This window comes from Nannospalax galili, unplaced genomic scaffold (assembly GCF_000622305.1).
Source record: "Nannospalax galili isolate Female #2095 unplaced genomic scaffold, S.galili_v1.0 scaffold305, whole genome shotgun sequence".
Classification (NCBI taxonomy): Eukaryota; Metazoa; Chordata; class Mammalia; order Rodentia; family Spalacidae; genus Nannospalax; species Nannospalax galili.
The window spans coordinates 5,376,347-5,390,811 of NW_008356258.1; the positions used below are offsets into that span (position 1 = coordinate 5,376,347).

The 14,465-nt window shown below is 37.6% G+C and overlaps 1 protein-coding gene across 1 annotated transcript in view; it reads left to right on the plus strand.

The window, feature by feature from the left end:
* The first annotated feature begins 9,679 nt into the window (after positions 1-9,679).
* The window catches only part of Fgb (fibrinogen beta chain), a 10,862-nt gene continuing 6,076 nt past the window's right edge, over positions 9,680-14,465 (plus strand). The window contains exons 1-2 of the mRNA XM_008854285.3: positions 9,680-9,810; positions 12,636-12,827. Coding sequence (XP_008852507.1) covers positions 9,733-9,810; positions 12,636-12,827 — 270 coding nt within the window. The 5' untranslated portion in view covers positions 9,680-9,732. The remainder of the gene's footprint in view (positions 9,811-12,635; positions 12,828-14,465) is intronic.

A 14,465-nucleotide genomic window follows, 5' to 3' on the forward strand; every position in this document is an offset into this window, starting at 1 on the left:
CTTAAAATGTTGATCAGTTCTAGGAGTTTTTTGGTGGAACTTTTGGGATCTCTTAGGTATAGTTATCATATAATTTGCAAAAAGTGATAGTTTGACCTCTTTTCCAATTAATACTCCTTTCATTTCAAGCTCTATGTTGAAAAGGAGTGGAGATAGTGGACATCCTTTTCTGGTTCCTGATTTTAATGAGAATGCTTCTAGGTTTTCTCTATTTAAAATGATGTTGGCTGTGGGTTTATTGTACATAGCTTTAATTATGTTGAGGTATGTTCCCTCCAGTCCAATTCCCTCTAGGACTTTGAACATAAATGCATGCTGAATTTTGTCAAAAGCCTTTTCTGCATCTATTGAGATGACAATGTGGTTTTTGTCTTTGAGTCCATTTATGATTAATGATGTTTATTTTGATTTTCGTATATTGAACCACCCCTGCATCTCTGGAATAAAGGCTACTTGATCATGGTGAATGATCTTTTTGATGTACATCTGTATGCGGTTTGCAAGTATTTTGTTGAGAATTTTTGCATCTATATTCATTAAAGATATGGGTCTACAGTTTTCTTTTTTGCTTGTATCTTTACCTGGTTTGGGTATTAGAGTGATGCTGGATTCATAGAAGGAATTTGGGAGTTCTCCCTCTTTTTCTATCATTTTGAAAATTTTAAGTAATATTTGTTGGAGGGCTTCTTTAAATGTCTGGTAGAATTCTGCTGTAAATCCATCTGGGCCTGGGCTTTTTTAGTTGGGAGGCTTTGTGTTACTGTTTTGATTTCCTTATATATTATGGGTCTGTTTAAACTGTTGATCTCTTCTTAATTTAACTTTGGTGGTTCCCATGATTTTAGATATCCATCTGTTTCTTTTAGATTTTCAAATTTCATAGAGTATAGATTTTTAAAATATTCCCTTGTAATGATCTGGATCTATTGGGTGTCTGTTGTGACACCTTTCATCTCTGATTTTGTTGATTTGGATTTGTTCCTCCTTTCTTTTGATTAACTGGGATAGGGGTCTGTCTATCTTGTTTAGCTTTTCAAAGAATCAGCTCTAAGATTCATTGGTTCTTTGTATTCTTTGTTTCTATTTCATTAATTTATGCTCAGATTTTTGTTATTTCTTCTCTTCTGCTGGGTTTAGGTTTCTTTTGTTCTTGTTTTTCCAGTGTCTTGAGTTGCAGTGTTAGGTCATTTATTTGAGATCTTTCTAATATTTTAATGTAGGCACTTAAAGCTATAAACTTCCCTTTTAGGACTCCTTTTAAAGTGTCCCTGAGGTTGTGTTGTGTTGTAATGTCCTTTTTTGTTAAATTCCAGGAATTCTTTTATTTCTTAATTTCTCCTTTGACCCACTCATTGTTTAGCAGTGTGTTGTTTAATCACCAGGAGTTCAGGTAGTGGCTAGGGCTTTGTTCCCTGTTGATTTTAAGCTTTATTGCATTGTCGTCTGATAGAATGCATGGAATTATTTCTTTTTTGTTGTTGATGTTCAGGTTTGTGTTGTGGCCCAGTACGTGGTCAATTTTTGAAAAAGTTCCATAGGGTGCTGAGTAGAAAGTGTATTCTGTGGTACTTGGGTAGAATATTTGAAAGGTGTCTGTTAGGTCCATTTGATGTATGGTATCATTTAATTCATATGTCTCTCTGTTTATTCTTTGTCTAGTTGACCTGTCTAATGGAGACAGTGGGGTATTGAAGTCCCCTACTGAGTTGGGGTTAATCTGTCTCTTAAAGTCCTCTAGTGTTGTTTTTATGAATTTGGGTGCTCCGGAGTTTGGTGCATATATGTTAAGGATTGTAATATCTTCTTGGTTAACTGTTCCTTTGATCAGAATGAAGTGATCCTCCTTGTCTCTTCTGATTAGTTTTACTTTGAAGTCTATTTCGACAGATTTTAGAATTGCAACCCCTGCTTGTTTCTTAGTGCCATTGGCTTGCAATATTCTTTTCCATCCTTTTACCTTAAGGTAGTGCCTGTCCTTGAAGGTGAGATGGGTTTCTTGTAGACATCAAAAAGATGGATTTTGTTTCTTAATCCATTCAGTTAGCCTGTGTCTTTTGACTGGGGGAGTTCAGTCCATTGGCATTTAAGGTTATTATTGAAAGATATGTATTGGTTGCTGTCATTTTGATTGCTGTTTGTGTTCTCTGCCTAATTTTGTGTTTCCTCAATTATACCTTTATTTTCTTTCATTGCCCCTGGGGTATAGTTGTTCCTTTCTCCTGTTTTTGTATTGCTTCAAGTAGTCTTTAAAAGGCTGGTTTCAGGATTTTCATTTCATGGAAGATTTTTCTTTCCTCCTCAACTGTAATAGACATTTTTGCTGGGTAAAGTATTCTGGGTTGGCATCTATTGTCATTTAGAACTCGAAATACCTTGGTCCAGGCTCTTCTGGCTTTCATAATTTGCATTGATAAGTCAGCTGTAATTCTGATGGGCTTTCCTTTGTATGTGACTTGTTGTTTTTCTTTTGCTGCTATCAATATTCTCTCTTTGTTCAGTACATTTAGTGTTTTTACTATGAAATGTCATGGGGAGTTTCTTTTCTGATCCTGTCTACTTGGTGTTCTATGTGCTTCTTGTATTTCTATGGGGATGTCTTTCCTTAATTTTGGGGAGGTTCTCTTCTACAATCTTGTTTAAGATCTGGTAAATACCATTAACCTGAAATTCTTCTCCTTCCTCTATGTCTATGATACATAGATTTGGTCTTTTCATGATGTCCCACATCTCTTGCCTATTCCATTCCTGTGTTTTTAAAAGTTTCTCATAATCTTTGCTTCAACTTTATCCTCCAGTGTTGATATCCTGTTTTCCATTTCATTCATTCCAGCGGTGAGGCTTTCCTCTGTCGTTTCAAGTGGCTTATTGAGTTTTGTACTTCCTTCTTCATTTCTGCCCGAGTTTTCTTCAATGTTTCTATCTTTTTTGTGAATTCATTCAGAAGTTTATCCCTATCTTCTTTCAGTCTCTGATTTGTTTGTTCATGTGTTCTTTAAATTCGTTGAATTCCTTGATCATGTTTATGATTCTTCTTTTAAATTCAGTGTCCTGGGTTATCTCTAGGGGTTCTCCTTGTTGAACTCTTCTACAGGAGTGGTGGGGTTTGGTGGGGACATAGTGTTTTGGCTTTCCATCTTATTATTCCTTTGTTGTGATTTTGACGTGTGAATTTCTTTTGTTGTTTGTGATTCTGATATGAGAATTAAGTTGAATTATGCTTCTGTTTGTATTATTGGTGGGCTTTAGTCCTTTTCTTATTTTTTATGTAAAGTTGATTGGTCCAGATTTCAGGTTCTCTCAAGTTTTATTTTGGAGGGAGCTGATGGCTTCAGGAGCACCCACAGAAGCCCAAGTCAGGTTCTACTCAGGTATACTCAGGTTTCCTTCTAAAGTTTGGACCCCAGAGCAAAATTTGGGAAGTTCCCTAAGGGGGGGGGTCCGATTTTTGAACTCTCAGTAGGTCTGCTGAGTTCTCAGCCTGATGCCAGAGGGAGGCCGGAAACAGGCACTTTCTGGTGGTCTGCTGAGATCACAGCCGGTACACAGATAGATGTTGGAACCCACCCTCTCAGGCTGTCTGCTAAGATCTCAGTCTAATCCTACCAAAGCCAGGTCTGCCCTGGGTCCTTGGGAGAGGCCTCATGCAATCCCAGTTAGAGGGCTGCATATGGTGCAGTTAGGGAAGCTCACCACCCAATGGAGGCAGGATCTGGGTGCTCTCAGGCAGTCCCCTGTGTTTTTAGCCCTTATGCAAGAGGGAGGCTAGAAACAGGCACTCTCTGGCGATCTGCTGAGACCACAGTACACAGATGGAGGTCGGAACCAGCCCTCTCAGGTTGTCTGCTAAGATCTCCCTCAATGTAGCTTTTAACTAAAGAATTTTAAGTCTGGCTAATCCCAACACCTGTGGAGACATGGGGTCAGCCTGATCTACATGGACAACTCCAGGCCAACCAGGGCTAAACAATGAGACCCTACCTGAGGAAAAAAAAAAAAAAAAAAAAAAAAAAAAAAAAAAAGAAAGAAAGAAAGAAAAATAAAAGAAAAATCCTTAACCTAACAATGTGATATATTTCATCTAAATGGCTGGTGAGAAAAATTAAATTCAATGAAAGCCAGTGAGGTCAAGTACACAAGAACAAAATGAAAACATTTACATACCTTTGAAAACACAGACTCACTTCTAAAACTGTACTGGATATATGTGTGTGTGTGTGTGTGTGTGTGTGTGTGTGTGTGTGTGTGTGCATATACATCATCAATGAAGTACGTAATGATACCCATAATACACAGACTCTTTTACTGGAGTAGAAGCAGTGTATCAATAGAAGAGAGCAAATAGCTTTGGGTAAAGCAGGAAGCTAGTGTTATACTAGTGGGGAGGGATGCAGACTCTGGACCATGCTTAAGGCTCTCTGCAGCTCTGCAGCACTATCGCTTGGGGCACTGTCTTCTTTTTGTGCAATTCTTCGCCATGCTAGTCTACCCCCATGATGTTGTAAGAATTAAGTGTGAAGTACCAGAAACAGTGATAGGCACGAAATTAATTGCTTCATAAATATTGTTTTAAAACAATTCTCCTGGGCTGGAGAAATGGTTCAGTGGTTAAGACCACTGGTTGCCCTTGCAGAGGACCCAGGTCTGGTTCCCAGCACCCACATCGCAGCTAACAACTATCTGTAACTCCAGTTTCAGGGGCTCTGACACCCTCTTCTGACCTTTGTATGACACAGGTGCACTTACACACATGCAGGCAATACACTCATACACATAAAAATAAATAACTAAGATGGGGCTGGAGAGATGGCTCAGCGGTTAAGAGCACTGGTTGTTCTTGCAGAAGACCCGGGTTCGAATCCCAGCACCCACATGGCAGCTAACAACTGTCCGTAACTCCAGTTCCAGGGGATCTGACATCCTCTTCTATCCTCCATGGGCATTGCACGACACGGGTGCACTTACCTACATGCAGGCATAACACTCATACACATAAAATAAAAATAGTAAATAAAATATTTTTATAAAATAAGATATAAAAAAAGCAATTATCTTATTTGTCTTAAAAAGAAAGAGCTGTATAATAGTAACATAAAAGTCAGAGATTAGCTCTCCCAACGGGTAGCTTTTATTTTAATCTGACCTAAACTTAAAGTAGCCCTCAGTTCTCCCCAAAGAAAATCTAGTCCATGAAATAAATATGGAAGACATCACCAAGGACTGAAAGAGGGTTTTTTAATCCCATACCATCTGAACACTGCTCATTCCCATTCAACCTCCTCCTCCAGGTCCTCCTTATTCATCAAGCCATGTGCTCCCATCCTACCTGCATGGACAGGACAGAAATTTCCCCCTTTCCCTAGGAAACTTTCCACATCACCAGAAGCCAGCCTGTGTGGCTTTCTTTGACACCTACCTTGGTTGAATTTTTGGAATGCATGTTGAAGTTTCCTTCTTCTTTTGTCTATGTGTTTTGTCTATGTTTAGCTGGAGGGTTCGTGCTTTCTAGTTAACATCTAAATTTTCATGAAAGTTTCATTGTCTTTGGCAGTCCTGGGCACATTTTACAGAAAGCATTGCAAGTTGAATTCAAGAAATAATTATGAAAAAGCAAGATTTTGAAATTAATGTTACTAAAGTGCTCCAAAATAAAATGAACATTTCCAATTTTTTCCCAGTGTTTTATTACTGGTGCCCTCTACCTAGTATCTAAAATCCTTTTAGTGATTATATTACATTATATGAAAATTCAAGTTCTCTTTTTAATGTACACTGCTTGTTTAGAAACAAGAACCAGTCTGATAACTAGGTAATTGATCTTACTTTTTCCTTTGGGTTTATCTAGCAAATCCCAGAAACTGTTCATGCCTGAACTCATATGACATTAAGCAGAGCTTGGTACTATTGGAAAGACCTGAGGGGCTTATAGATTCGACAGAAGATTCAAATGATTAAGCAGAAAGTAGGAATTCAGTGAGCCGCATTAGCTAAGCCTTCTTTATCAATGTTGCCAGAAATGTGACAGCAGATCAATTGACTTGGTTTCCTGCTTACTTTCTTTTCAGAGATCGAATTGCTTGAGAGAATGTGATAAGGCTAGCATGGGTAAAGATTATGCCCACTCTTAACTGGGGCACGGTGGTGTCACCCTACTGATAGGACCACTATGGCACATACCACTCTTGCACCATTCCAAGAGGTGGTCCCAAATTGCTGTTTTTATTTTCAATATAAAAGATGCAGAGGATCATCTTGTCTTCTCTATAGCTCTTGTGATCTGTATTTGGGCAGAGAAGAAAAATATCCTGTTGTCTCTACTTGACATGTTTCCCATCAGCTCTGCATGCAAAAGAAGCTGACATCACTAAGCCAGCAGAGGGAGCTGTCTAGCTGTCTATAGGGTCAGAGGTACCTGACTCTGCCTGCACTGAGGGTGTCAGCAACCCTGTGATTGTTGTGCCCGAAGCTGAAGCTGTATTCAGCCTCCAACTCCCTGGGGCTAGTTTCCCTTTGGATAGTGATCCTCTAACTGTAGTTGAGTGTAACACAGAGAAAATGCTCTCAAAGACTAATAAGGAGAGTGTGACATCTTCAATCCTAAATGCCTGTGTTAGACAAAGAGGGTTGATAGTAGCTTTTATTCATTTACTATTTATACACCCACAAACTCTCTTAACAGGTACATATGAACTACCTTCATGTCAGGTGTGTGATATAAATAATCATTGTCTCTTAGCCCCAAGTTTCAAGTTAAAAGCCCTTTTCCTTTTGAAGTCTCTTTTCCCCTTCTTGAAGGAGGCTAATCCCCGAGTAACTGTGCCAAAGCCTCACCTGGCCCTCTCAGGTTCAGCACATGTTATTATGAGTGATTTCTATTTTCTGTCTTTCCTCATAAATTCAGGGCCCTCTTGTTCACTGGGATATCCCACCTGCTCCAAAGGAGGAACTCTAAAATAGCTGCTAAGCCCAACTTGTTATGTAGAATGGGGTTCACATGAACTTTGAAAGTAGCAACAAGAAGTGTATTGGTAACTAGTGTCTGCAAGTCTTTGGTGCCAGGAAGCAGCTGGACAGGATAGATTATCTCTGTTCTCTCTGTCACTGATTTACTGCCCTTGACTTACATAATAACATCAGCTAATATGAAGAACACTGCACTATTGGCTTCGCAACATGACTGAACAAATAGTCCTCCCTTCCCCTCTACCAATGGTTACCAGCATGTTAAAGTGCTTAAGTGTTTCAGAAAGGGAAATCTCTACTAGTACATTCTTCTCCTTGAAATGTGATCATCTGCTTTGTAATATTAGACAGTTTAGAGTGCTAGTGTACCTGTATATAATTTTAAAGAAAAAATGTAACAAGAATTAAAACTAAAAGGAGTCATGTGCAATAAATCACCAAGCCTCTCATAGGGGTATGACCATGTATGTTCACACCTATATATGAGGCTGAAAATATGCATGAAAGAAAGCATTACGAATGATTATGTCAGTCAGAGACACAGCAATGCCCAGATGATGAGATAGCCCCAAACAGCAACAACAGAGCACAAGGTACAGGTAAAATTATATAATGTGTATATTCCATTGGGCAACGGGGTATAGGAGGCATAAGACTTGGCCTGTTGGGCTAGACAGACCTGGGTCGAGTCTGCTATCAGTGCTTGCCACCCGTGTCCCCTTAGGTAGTTTCCTTAACCTCTCTGAGCCTCAGTTTCATCATCTGTAGGGTGTAGTAGCTTCAAGAATTAAATAAGAATACCAGACTTTGGCATCTGAGGCAGGTATCCATGAAGGCCAGTTTAGTCATTCATTTTTTGATTATTGACTGGGTTGCCTGCCATGCCTCTCAGTGTCTTCCCAGCCCCTAGCATATTACTGTTCCTTGGAGGCCACAGGCACTATGTATGGAATGAACGTTAAACCTCTGCAGCCATGGAGTAGAGCTTTCTACCATCTTCCTTCTGACAGCGGTAAGGATGCCAGTCAGAGCAGCATGAAGAGGTGATCAAAGGAAGCTTCATTGTAGTGTTGAACAAGACCTGTCATATGCTAGCAAAAACTAAACAATGCACAAATCTGTGCAATGGTCAGCAACTATGCTGGAAGGTAAAGTGTCAGAGATTGGAAGTATAGTAATGCTAATTGTCTTAAAGACAGTGCTTTTAAACTCAGCAACAGTGTAACGGAAATAAAATGGTGCCCAGATCATTAGAATGAAATTAAAAAAAAAACCAGTGGACTTTATTAAACACATAAATTTCTAACATGAACTTGGAAGCATATGAACTTACTGAAATGCCGGCCCTGATTTCTAGGCTGCTGTCTTCAGAGCCTGTAAAATGACTACTAGTTGTATTTTGAAGGGAAATATTCTTGCATCTGATTTTTATTACTATACATATACATACTTATTTTTTCTGTCAAATTGCACATTTCTCTAAGAAAAAATAAAACTAAAGAAAATCTTGACATAGGCTTACTCCATACTGATAAAGAAGGCACAGATTTGGAATGAAATGCCTATTTTTTCTTCATTTAAACTCAGTACTTTGTTTCTCTAAATTTAAGCTAAAAGAATTTGTGAAAATAATCTACACTGTCACAAGAATTAGTTTAGTCTTTCTCTGTTTCAAAGCATTCTTTAAAATACTTTCCACATCTAACCTTAGATAATTTTCTTTCTCATAAAAATATTTTCAAATATGAGAGTATTTCACATTCACACACACACACACAAAAACCCAGAAAATACTTTTAAGCAATGCACTGGCTGGAATTTGGGTTATTGACCTTGGACTTTCTTTTGATTTCTATGGATGGAGGAGTTCTTAAACCCAATTGCTGCAAACAAGTGAACAGATAAGGCAGATGTGGTGGTTTGTGAGAAATGATGAAAGAACCTGGGCTGCATTTACTATGACAGTGCTAACTGAAACGGCAGTGTAAAGACTCCGTCTGCGTTGAAATGGCAATGTTTCCCAAACAATGTAATACAAAATCAGATATACGGTATAATAGTAAACTGGAGAGTTAACTATATAGTTCGCTGTTATAATGACAGCTTTGGTTTAGGAATCTATACTCTACTGTTATCTTAATAATATTAGAATTTGTGACTAAAAGGCAAAGTACAAAAGCTGGTCAGGGGCAGAAACAAAAGGGAAGTCTAGGTGTTTTCTTTCAGATATTTGTGTATTATACCACAAAACAAGGATGGTTATTTTGTAATTCTGAAAAGAAAGGTTAAGATCTATCAACTCTTGACTTCAATGGCCTTTTTCAAAGAGTAAGCACCTAACACTATCTTCACTGACTTCAGCTTCAGTGAGTGCTGTCTGAGTTAAACTTTTTTCTTGTACTTTCTTTGTGAACTTACATAGCACCTACATAGAGTTACAAGAAATGTGCCACACATCTCTTGGAGGAATGTCCCTGTTTCCCATCATTTTGTCTGACTCAATAAACTGAAGAACTTCAGTGTTTCTAAATTCACTGTTGGCCAACAGTGAAGAAGAGTCGTATGACAGGTAAATAAGCCTTGCTGGGAAGATGTTGCTCAAGTGATAAAACAGTTCAGACAAGTGAACCAAAAAATCAAAAATTAACTAAGGGGAGGTAACCATTTCTGAAGTCTTGTCTCAGAAGCACCCAGTATATAAAGGATTGATGATCTCTCAGCTAAGTCTACGAGTGGAGGACGGTTCTTGGGAACTTCCAAATATCTGAAACCATGAGATATCTATTGCCGCTACTGTTGTGTGTTTCCCTAGTCAACACCCAAGCTACCAATGAGGACTACGATAATATGGTGATTTTTTTAAAAGATACTATTATATTGTGATTTAGATTATTAATTTAGAATACAATGGAATAATAATTTGTCTAATTAGTTATTTAAACAAAGTCAGCATTGATTATACTTATGAAACTGAATTCTTTAATCTAGGTAACTACTTTCCTTATGGGGTGCTTCGTGGTATTTTGTGTATGAAAGTAAATTCATAGCTTGTTTTCTGGCATAATTATCTTTATTTTCCCAGGATGAAGATAGCTTAGCTAATGGAAGATGTGTTTTTTCTATCTTCTTGTTATTCTATGATTTTTCACTAATTTTTATAATACGTTATTGAAATTATAAGGATAAAATTTTTAAATTTTATAGTTTATATAATGGCAAAAGCAGTACTTTGAAAGAAAATAACAATGATAAATTGCTCTTTGCTGAGTAAGATAATGTGCAGTTTCTGAAGTTATTGACAATGAGTAAGAAAATGAAGCTTTTTCAGATAAGAATTAAAAGATGTGATGCTTATTGCTTTACTAATTATTGTGGAACATAACTCAGTCTTTCTCACTTATATAAGTATTTTTCCTCATGTCTTCTTTTTTTAGACAAGTTCCCACTTTGTAGCCCAGAGTGGACTCAAAGTTATGACAATCCTCCTGCCTCAGCCTCCTGAGTACAGGGATTGCAGGCTTGTATCACTATGCCCACGCCACCAACTTATTGTTGTTCTTTTGATATAATGAAAAATCAGAAGTGCATTTAAGAAAATAGTTTGAATTTTATTATTAAATAGATCATGATCAAATGTATTATGCATAGCATCATCTTCACATGAGAAATAAGAATACACAGTAATATTGAAAGGCGATGATTTACTGTGGACCCTTTGGTGAATTTGAAGGGCATATAAGTATTATGATTATCTGATTACACATAGGAAAAGAAAATTGTCTGGTTAACCATGTTAAGTAAGAAAAATGTAAAGTATGTGGAAGTCTATATTTTCATGAATTACTTTGCAAAGTACTTTCAGATTCTTACTAATCCTGAGAAGAAATTTAGTAGCCAGAGCTCCGGCATGGGTTTTCTGGTTTTAACTAGTTCAATAAGTGCTCTTTCTTGGCCTAAGTGCCCCCGTAAGTCCTTGGGGTGTTCCTCTTTCTTCTTTCCTGTAGTGAAGCAAGACAGTCAATGCCACCTTTCTAGCAGCATTTTCTAAAGTAAAAATAAAATAGTTCTCTTGTTCATAATTTTATTTTCAATGAGCTGGTGAATCTCAGTTTGCTAAATTTGTTTTAATGCAGACATTAAGATTATGTCTTTGATATGAAATCTGTACACCTCCTGAATGTTCACCCATTGAGGTGTTGTTTATGTAGTTCAGTAGTTAAGCAAGAGAATCTGCAGCCCATCTGCCGTGGTGCTAAGACTGAAACCCAGGCAGATGGGCTGGGTTAAGCAACATAACAATTTAATGAACAGATGACAGTAAAATTCAAAATGCAGTTCGTTTGATGAATTAGATGCACGCACTTGCAAGACAGCTTAGCTACTGCTCCAAAGTTTGCTATTTGTTCATCTGTAAGTCCACCCCAAGAGTTTAACTACTGACAGTATATCTACAAAAATATATTGAATCCAAGTCAAAACTTTTATATTGGATTGCATATATCTACTTCACGATCTTTATAAAGATTTTTAAATTAGCAAATAATTTTAAATGCAAAATAAAACCCTGAAATTACTTTAAGTATGAGAATATCGTCATTTGATAAAGAAATGATGTAAGAAATTTCTAGAAACTGGTTCAGCAAACAATTTTGTCAATAGATAAGAATAAAGGGGGAATTGATAGTGGACTAGTCAACAGTGTCTTTTAAGTGTGAGCACAAGGAAAATAATAATGAGCACTTACAGTACACTAGTGTTCCAAAAGTGTCATAAGTAAAATTTTAATCTTCACAGTAATCTTATGAGGAAGGTACAAACTTCCTTATTTTATAGATGAGAAATCTGTGACACAAAGTAATTTGCCCAAGGAATCATAGTGTAGGGTGAAGACTTGAACCAAAGCAGTAACTTATTCCATAGTACCTTAATTTCCTGTAGCACGTTAGGGTCAAAGATTGTATTGTTATAAATACATTTCAAGTACAATTTACTTAATTTTTTTTCTCTCTCTCTTAACTATGGTTATATGAGTTAATCTGGTCATTCATTTATAAGAGTTAAAAGTGAGAAGATGTGGGGCTGGAGAGATGGCTCAGTTGTTAAGCGCACTGGCTGCTATTGCAGACGACCTGGGTTCAATTCCCAGCACCCACGTAGTGATTAACAACCATGCACAACTCTAGTTCCAGGGAATCTGACAATCTGACGCCGCCTTCTGGCCACCACAGGCTTTAAACATGTGTAAACTTACATGCATGCAGGCAATACACTCACACACATAAAATAAAAATTAAAAAAATAATGTTTTAAAAAGTGGGAACATATTTAATAACAGCTGTAGGAATTTAGCACCCCAAGTGGATCGAGGATATTCATTCTTTCTAAGAAGTCCAGATTCCTGGCAATTTGTATGTTTCAAAGCTTAGCCTTCATAATCTGAGGTAGATTTATCTCTAAGTCTCTTTTAAAAACTTCCTTGGGTGCAATATTTTTATGTCAGTTGCTCTTTCATCTGTTACTGAAGAGACACCAAAAACCTGATTCACCACCCACTAGCCAGATCTGAAGCAAATCCTCAGGCTTGTGATACCTCAGTTACGAAATAAGCATATAGAATGATCGCCTTCCACACTGGCTGTCTAACGCTGCCTTGTGTTCCTGTCTGGTTCCCGTAGGATTCGTTAAGACTACGTGGTCATCGACCTGTTGACAAGCGGAAGGAAGCGGCTCCTAGCCTGAGACCAGCCCCTCCTCCCATCAGTGGAGGTGGCTATCGACCCCGCCCGCCCAAAGTAGCTGCCAGCCAGAAGAAAGTGGAAAGAAAGGCCCCTGACGCAGGAGGCTGTCTTCATGCCGACCCAGACCTGGTAGGTGCACTAGTGTTTCTTGCAGGGTGGGTCTCTAATGCAGGGAAACCATGTTTCATGGACCAACGTGCCTAGCATGTCTATTTTGCTTTTTTAGGAAATAAAATTCAAAAAAATGAACTTGATGTTTTTCTTTTGCTTAGGGTTCCTTTTTTGTATTCTTGAGTCTGGGCCCAAGACATCAAAATAGGGTACTTAGATACTGCCTTTATTTTTGTATTTTTACCTACTTTCTTTGATCAGGTGGGTGAAAGTTCCATAGCCTGGTTACATTTTGGTGAAGACTATTTTTTTTATTATTTATTTAATAACCACATACTTAGAAGAAGCATTTCATCACAACAGCATTGACATATTCAATAAGAATTTCCAGAGCTAAGATGCAGCTCTTTCAAAATTGGCTATAAATTTTTAGGCTTACAGTTGAATTAGTCATAAAATATTGTACTCAGTATAAACCCTGTAAGACATAAAATTAAATGAGATTTTAACCTTTAAAAAAGATCTCCATTTCATTATTGAAATACAGAGTTTCATACAGAAAAATTCATTTTTAATGCAATTAACACTAAGATGTTTGCACATGCATTTCTAATCTCTATATATCTGATTATTACTAGTCACAGTCGGTTACTTTCTGAGCTCCTTGGCATCTAAGCATGGATATAAAGTCATCAGGTAGATTTCAATGGTAATGTTTTTCACATCTACTACTTATTAAAGAGCAAATTTTTATGCTTTGAAGAATTATTCTTATCATTATTTTTTTAATTTTTAATAACTACATTATTAGAAGAAGCATTTCACTACACCTTTAACATATTCAGTAACACACTCCAGAGCAAGAGTACATCTCTTTCACAATTGGCTGCAAGTTTCTAGGTTCACAGTTGAATTAATATTGTTATACAATATGGAGCTCAGTATAAGCCCTAGTAAGACTTAAAATTGAATGAGTTTTTAACCTTTAAAAAAGATCTCCATTTCATTCTAAAATATACTGTTTCTTACAGAAAGACTCATTTTTTTTGCTAATAACACTGAGATGTTGTTGCATGTGTCCCTCATCTGTATGTATCTGATTAATACTAGTCATAATCAGTTGCACTCGGATCCTTGGAACCTGAGTATATCTATAATTTCAATGGTAATGTTCATCACCTCTACTAATTAGCATGATGCAAATTTCCATGCTTCCTCCTCAAATATAATACATTTTTTAAAATTGGTTGATTGTGTGTGTGTGTGTTTGTATCACATAGCACATCCCAAACCATCTTATTCAATTATACACCCACTTCCCAGATAACACCCTCCCATAGACTCCCTCCCCCTACTAGAGCTCTTATACGCTGATATCCCTGCTACTGTCTGCTGTGTTGTCGTCTCCCCCCCCACCCCCAGCCATTCCCCACTACTTGCCCTTCTGGTGAATCTATTCAGCCTATCTAGAGGTCTTTGTTTTAGGAGGGTCAGCTGTTCCTCATCTAGCAGCAATCAGTTGTCAATATTCCTTTAGATAAGACTGGGGTCTGCTGTTCATTTTCCCAGTTCTATGCTGGGTTACTACCTGGGAGTCCCTTTGTTCACGCTGGCCAACAACTCAAAAGAAGGTATCTCCTATCTGGCATTGCTGCT